This window comes from Oncorhynchus nerka, linkage group LG17, assembly GCF_034236695.1.
Source record: "Oncorhynchus nerka isolate Pitt River linkage group LG17, Oner_Uvic_2.0, whole genome shotgun sequence".
In the NCBI taxonomy this organism is placed as follows: Eukaryota; Metazoa; Chordata; class Actinopteri; order Salmoniformes; family Salmonidae; genus Oncorhynchus; species Oncorhynchus nerka.
The window spans coordinates 42,150,315-42,157,565 of NC_088412.1; the positions used below are offsets into that span (position 1 = coordinate 42,150,315).

The following is a 7,251-nucleotide window of genomic DNA, read 5'->3' on the forward strand; positions in this document are numbered from 1 at the left end:
TGCACACACTGTACATAGATCTTTCTATTGTTTTATTGACTTCACACTGCTTTGCTTTATCTTGGCCAGGTTAAAGTTGTAAATGAGAACTTGTTCTTAACTTGCCTACCTGGTTAAATAAAGGTGAAATATATATTTTTTAATGATGAAAGTGAGATGAGCTCTCATTTTTATGTCTCTGTGTCCAGTCTGAAGGAAGTTGGAGGTATCCAGTCATTGCGCTAACGCTAGTTAGCATTGGCTCTTGAAACTACCTCTAACTTCCTTCCTACTGGACACCCATATACATGGATGAACTTCTCCCTCTCTGTCACGGATGCCATGGTTGCCTTTAGTTTGAAGATGTAATTCGGAGACAGGTGTTCTCTGTGTTCTCTTTTCAACTACCTCCGCATATTTGCAATTAAATGCAAACATTTTCTCCATCTCTGATTCCACTAGGAATTCCATTGATTTTAAAACTCGGTAATCCAGAAAGTGGAGAGCATTAGCAATTAGAAAGATTACCCATACATACTGAGCAGTTTATGTTGTTGACAGAAGCCTGCTAAATGGCAGACCAATTCGAACTCATCTCCCGGCATGTCCAGCCCAATCATGGCTAGCGGGAAGGTTCCTGTCTTTTTTCGTGGCTTAACCTAGGCTAGTATAATTTAACAATTTTATTCTTATTTACAGATGGCGTACACATTTGATGGCATTTCTGCCCAAATAAATGTTTACGTACAAATGCGACTCCTGTGAAGTAGTGACATGCAATTTATGTGTAGTTTCCTGAAACTAGTCGCATATGGAAACAAGGTTAAGGTAAGGCACAACCTTTTGTCATTAGTCACGCTTCCCGAACAAACAACCGTTGCCCGAAACTGTGACAGCAACTCCGGACAATTTTAAGCAAACATCTGATAAGGTTGGTTCCCTGTTCAAGAGTACGTAGTGATAAGAACCCGAGGATAGAAGGCCAGTTCATGACTTCAAGCAAAGGTGTCTGACATCAAACAGGAACGGAAGCTAAAATGGGCACCTCAGTGATTCAGCAAATCGGCTTCATTTTGGGTGTGTTGGGCCAGTTTTTCATATCTGCTGCTACAGCCATGGATATGTGGGGTTTACAGGACCGGTCCTTCTCAGTCATAACAAGTGTTTACACTTACTCTGGACTCTGGAAATCATGTGTAGAAAACTCATCTGGAATGACCCAATGCAGGCCTTATTTTACCATACTAGGGCTGCCAGGTAAGGTTTGCTTTATTGACTTGTAAGAAGTTAAACATTATGTTTCTTTCACATACATTTAGCAAATATAAATGCCAATGGATGGTCAGCACTGTTAACTTGATCTCGATCGAGCTTTGTATGTCGAGTGCCTCTCAAGGGTGTGACTCTAGATAAGATATGGTAATTGTTTCTATTAGTTGATATTAGTAGTATAGTAGTAGTATAAAACAAACTTTTTTTTCTTTCTTTGAGCATGTCTAATCTAGTTTCTTCAGCAACGTTTAATCTTTAAAATTGTGTGTTAAAGGCGGGAAGTGAGATTATCTTCCATATAGTTTAGACAGTGGATCATTTTAATGTGAGTAGAGTCTAGGGCCATGATCAATAAAAGGTAACGTTGTTTTTGTCTCAAAAGTTATATTGATTTAAACATGTTTATTAGAGCAGTTAAGTCTTTAAATAATTGGTCAAATTAAATTCAAGAACAGGAAGTGAGATTATCTTCCAGGCACAAAATATAGTTAAATGGCCCATGAAAACAGGAGTACTATAGAGCCCTAATCAATAAAACATTTTTGTCATTTGGATGTACATTTGAAAATGAATGTAGTTTTAGTTTTTTTAATGTTGGAAAATCTATGATCTAAATTAAATACCACAGTACTTTGGTAGATACGTATGATACACACAATCACAGGTCATGACTTAAGTATCAAAGTAAGACTTTTATCTGACGTCTGGTTTTGTTTGACCCGTAGTTATGCTCCAAGCTGTGCGGGCACTGATGATAGTTGGGATAGTTCTGGGAGCCATCGGCTGTCTGATCGCCATCTTTGCCCTCAAGAGTCTGAAGATGGGAAATATGGAGGACAATGTCAAGGCTACCATGACACTGACCTCTGGGGTCATGTTTCTGCTTGCAGGTGAGGTGATGTCTTTTACCGAAGTTTTGGTGATGTTCCTGCTCGCAGGTGAATCCTTTCTTGACACCACACTCCAAAAAGCAAATCTTGCAGGCTCTGGTTTTGTTTCGTCTTGATTATTGTCCAGTTCTGTGGTCGAGTGCTACAAAGAATGACCTAGACTGCAGCTGGCCCAGAACAGAGCAGCACGTCTTCATTTTATTCAGAGGGCTAATATAAATATTATGCATGACAGTCTCTCTTGGCTAAGAGTTGAGGAGAGTGACTGCCTCACTTTTTATAAGAATCATTGTGTTGAAATGTCTAAATTGTTTGCATAGCCCACTTACAAATTGCTCTGACACACACACTTACCCCACCAGTCATGCCACTAGGGGTCTTTTCACGGTCCTCAAATCCAAAACAATGTCAGGAAAGTATACAGTGTTATTTTGAGCCATTATTTTATGGAACACCCTTCGATCTCATATTGCTCAAATGAACAGCAAACCTGGTTTAAAAAAAGATTAAGCAACACCTGACACCTCCCCCCTATTTGAAGTTTGTGTGTATTGTGGTTAACCGTGGGGTGTTGGGTTGAGCGTGCAGAAATGGGCACAGAGAAGGTTCCAGTCAGAAAACACAACTTTATTAGGCAACAAAAACACCAAAATAACTTAGGGTTGGCTTGGTCCTTCTCCTCATGTATGGCTCCATGCCTCCAAGAGCTTTGTTCCCCTCTGTAGGTTCACTCCTTGCCTCTCTCTTTGTCCTCCTCACGGTGTGCCATGGTGCTCCCTTTATGTGGCCTGCATGGCTGGTTGTCACTCTCCACTAATTACCTCTACTTGGTGCCATCTTCATCTGTCTTTTGGTTCGGGGGACCAGCCATTCCCTAATGGCTGCGTTTTGTTTTCTTCTTGGGGCTTCACATTTCCCCGCCCAATTCGATAGCCCAGGTACTCCACCTTGGCGTAGCCCAGCTTGCACTTGTGGGGGTTTGCGGTAGGCCCAGACTCCCTTAGCGCATCCACCACCGCCTGTAACCTACAGAGATGGGACTCCCAACTGTCACTGTGCACAATTATATCATCCAAATAAGTCACAGCGTACTCATGGTGTGGGCGCAGGACGCGGTCTATGAGTCGCTGGAAGGTTGTTGGGGCCCCGTGGAGACCGAAAGGAAGACACCGGTAGTGGTATAGCCCCCTCCCATCAAGTGGGGCAGCAGCTGGTCCCAGTTTCTCCCGTCTCTCTCGATTACCCTCCCCATGTCCCTCCTCCACAGTGCCTGGAAGAGAGGGCAATCTCTACAGAGGATAATTGGCACGGGCAAGTTAGGAACAGCCCCCATGTGCATCTGGCACTCCCCCATCACCCTTGGGGTGGTTATCTGCACCGGCACGGTTGGGTACCACTTTGTGTCCCTGTTTACAGGACACTGTGTACAGGACACAGGACACTGTCATCTCTTCATCCCCCGGTTCGTCTTCCCACTCTCTTGTTAGCCACTGCGGTTGGGCCAGGGTCACCATGCTGCCAGAGTCCAGCAAAGCGCTGGTGTCGATGCCATTGATTTGTACTGGAACCATTGGAGGGGCCGTCTCGGTGTGCGCCCAACAGGAGGTGACAACTAGCCATCCGGGTTACCTTGGAGCTGGGGGATGCGGAGGGCATGGACTCCTCCTGGCCGGGGCAGCTCCACGCGAGGTCTTGCAGCACTCATAGCGGCGCCTCTGATCTAGGTCTAGCAGTGGACGTCGTCATCGGTTCAGGTCGCCCTCCTGCTTCCCGGCCTTGGCTAGTTCTGTCCGAGCCCCCTTCAGTCCTTCGCCTCTCTCTGCGCTTTTCTTCCCCCTCCATGCGTGCACTCTTTCCGCCCAGGCCCCTTTCAGCAGGTCCTGGATGTTTTGGTCAGGAATTCCTCCAGGTTCTGCAGGCTCTCCGCCGCCTTCATCTCGTAGTGGAGGGCCCGAAGATACAGATCCAGGACAACCTTATCGATTATTGGGAGGGCCAGTACGTCGGTCAGTAGCCAGCCCTTGGTAAGGCACACCAGGTCGCTCATCTGAGCGTGGGGAGGGATAGTGGAGTCAAAGGCCCAGTTGTGGACCAATTCATAACAGCTCAGGATCTCGTGTTTGAGTCCCTCATAATTTGCCTCCTGATCTGCGTTCAAGTCAAAGTAGGCCTTCTGGGCCTTCCCGGCGAGGTAGGGTGCTAAAAGGCTGACCTACTTGGGCTTGGGCCTTCCCTCTGCACCGTCATCTCGAAGGTGCACAAATACGTCTCCACATCATTTTCCTCCATTAGCTTGACCAGGAACTGATTTTGACCAGGAACTGACTCCTAAGCCCTCTCAGAGGTTTTGTTAGCACTGCTCGTCTAGCGCTTGCTCCTGGCGAGCCTGTTGCGTCTGCTGGCTGAGGATAAACTGAACCAACAGTTCCTCCATGGTAATCTCTGTATGCTCGACCCCACGGCACCCAAAGCTACTGTATTCTCCACCATATGTGGTCAACGTGGGGTGTTGGGTTGAGCGTGCAGAGATGGACACAGAGGCAGTGAAGTTCTAGTCAGAAAACACGACTTTACAAAAAATAAACATAACACCAAAACAACTTATGGTTGGCTGGGTCCTTCTCATGTTCAGCTCCGTGCCTCTGGGAGCTTTGTTCCCGTCTGTAGGCTCACTCCTTGCCTCTCTCTTTGTCCACCGGTTATGTGGCCTGTACAGCTGGTTGGCACTCTCCTTTAATTACCTCTACTTGGGGCCATCAGCGTTGGGGCGCCCAGCCCATGTACTCCCAGCAGAGTTTAGGCACATACCTCCCCTCTATCACCAACCACCAGGGTAGACCTCCTGGGATACCACAGTATGTATTGATATGTAGGCTACATGTGCCTTTTTTAAATGTATGTAGTTCTGTCCTTGACCTATTCTTGTCTATGAATGTTCTGTCATGTGTGGTAAACCATGGGGTTTTGGGTTGAGCGTGCAGAGATTGACACAGAGACAGGGAGGCTTTAGTCCGCAAAAACAACTTTAGTAAGACAGAAAATAAATATACCAAAGAAATAACTTGCTCGGTCGTCCTTCTCTCTCTTAACTGGTGTCCGTCTCTCTCCCTTCTCCCTCACGGTGTGCCATCGTGCTCCTTTTATTTAGCCTCCGCGGCTGGTTGGCACTTTCCTCTAATTACCTCCACTTAGCTGTCCGTGTCGGGGTGCCCAGCTCCCGTATTCCCAGCAGAGGGAGCCAACGTCGCCTCACGTACCTCCCCTCTATTACCATCCCCCGGGGTAGACCTCCTGGGATACCACACATGTTTTATGTGGACTGTTGGAAGAGTAGTTGCCTCTTTTGCAAACAGCTAACCAGGATCTTAATAAAATACCAAATACCAAAATACCATCTTATGTATTGTGGTATTGTTTTGATTATGTTTTGTTATTGATGTTTTGATATTGATGTTCATAACTGTCAAGCCAAATCATTCTGATTAATTTTGGGTTTAAAGTAAAAGAAAAATGTCTGTGATCTGAAGGTGACAATTGACACATTTTCTTCTTCTTCTTAACCAAAATGTAAATATAATTTTCCTTCTCCTAGGTGTCTGTGGCATTGCTGGAGTGTCTGTCTTTGCCAACCTAATCGTGTCCAGCTTCCGGTTCACCACCTATGCAGACAGTGGATATGGAGGAGAAGGAGTACTGGGAGGACTTGGAGGATCTCTCACTCCCAGGTACATTAACTGCAACATGAGAAGGATTCACTTCTCCCAAATGGCACCCTATCCTTTAGATTCTGGTCAAAAGTAGTGCACTATGTAGGGAATAGTGTCATTTAGGAGGCTGCTTTGGTGTATAAACTGGAATCAATCATAATGTCAAGTAATTTTTAGTGTGTCAGTGTATCACTTCTGTTTTTCAGGTACACCTTTGGCACCGCCCTCTTTGTGGGGTGGATAGGCGGGGCTGTGTTGGTCATAGGAGGAGTTATGATGTGTATTGCCTTCAGAGGGATGATTCCATCAAAGGAGAAGCGACAAGGGTAAATTCCATTTTATCCACCAGAAAATTAGAGTTCTAAGCTAGAACCATGCTCTTCATCCTCTTTCTTATTCTTACTCACAAATATGAATAATAATTATACATTTATTTGAATAATTTCGTTTTCTTTCTGTCCTCAGTTATGGGGTGGCCTACAAAGCTGCGTCCCAACACACAACAGTGTACAAGGATGACGCGAAACCCAGACTCGCCTATGACGAGTCTTTCAGAGCCCAGATTATGAATGGAAGACACTCCAACCAGCAATATGTGTGAAGAATATAATATTATGTACTAGTTAGAGGTTTTCTGAAACTAAACAATACTATTTTCATATTTCAATGACAATCCCGTGCAGCTCTAAGGGGCTTTGAAGATTGCATAGAGGGTTGCTATGAAGGAAAACCTTTTTCAGGTTTGATTAGTTATTTTTGTACTTATTATTTTGGGATCTCTCGAGTGGCGCAGTGGTCTAAGGCACTGCAACTGAGTGCTAGAGGCGTCACTACAGGCCCTGGTTCGATTCCAGGCTGTATCACAACCGGCCATGATTGGGATTCCCACAGAGCAGCGCACAATTGGCCCAGCGTCGTCCAGGATAGGGTTTGGCCATCATTGTAAATAAGAATTTGTTCTTAACAGACTTGCCTAGTCAATATAAATATATTCTGTGTTTTGAGATTTGTTATTCTGCATTTAAGGGGACAATATTGTAATTTTCTAATGCATATTAAAAGTTAACAGAATTTCTAAATACTATACTTGTCTTTTTATACTCTTATGCAGCATTAAATATACAGACAAAATGCTGATAAACACATTTTCTCATGTTAATGATTTATTTGGAGAAATATATTATTAATGTATGAATGCATTTGCATAAAATAACCCACAGACAGTAACTCTGGAACTGTATAAGCTATAAACACCAAACCAACTTTCACATGTGCATGCTACTCTAACTTCAAATTCTTTAAACCTTTTATTAACTATACACATTTGCATAAATTAGCATCATATAATTCACCAACAGTAATTCTTGAACAGTTCAAGCTAGAGACACCTAACCACATTTTAC

The 7,251-nt window shown here is 44.3% G+C and overlaps 1 protein-coding gene across 2 annotated transcripts; it reads left to right on the plus strand.

Moving 5' to 3' along the window:
• Positions 1 to 934: 934 nt before the first annotated feature.
• LOC115145274 (claudin-18-like) lies at positions 935 to 6,927 on the plus strand. 2 transcript variants are annotated; one of them, XM_065003178.1, is made up of 5 exons: positions 935 to 1,236; positions 2,142 to 2,189; positions 5,734 to 5,866; positions 6,055 to 6,174; positions 6,314 to 6,927. In XM_065003178.1, the coding sequence occupies exons 1-5, from the start codon at positions 1,017 to 1,019 to the stop codon at positions 6,447 to 6,449; spliced, it is 657 nt and encodes a 218-aa protein (XP_064859250.1). In that variant the 5' UTR covers positions 935 to 1,016; the 3' UTR covers positions 6,450 to 6,927. The 2 variants fall into 2 exon arrangements, with proteins under 2 accessions (XP_064859250.1, XP_029542575.1); XM_029686715.2 differs by lacking the exon at positions 2,142 to 2,189 and adding an exon at positions 1,977 to 2,141 and having other exon boundaries at positions 937 to 1,236.
• Positions 6,928 to 7,251: the final 324 nt, after the last annotated feature.

Bases quoted from the DNA above. Each gene is read 5' to 3' on its own strand.
- LOC115145274 (XM_029686715.2), top strand. From the start codon at position 1,017: ATGGGCACCTCAGTGATTCAGCAAATCGGCTTCATTTTGGGTGTGTTG. The intron at 2,142-5,733 runs GTGAGGTGATGT...TCCTTCTCCTAG, and splicing joins GGTCATGTTTCTGCTTGCAG to GTGTCTGTGGCATTGCTGGA. The intron at 5,867-6,054 runs GTACATTAACTG...TCTGTTTTTCAG, and splicing joins GGAGGATCTCTCACTCCCAG to GTACACCTTTGGCACCGCCC.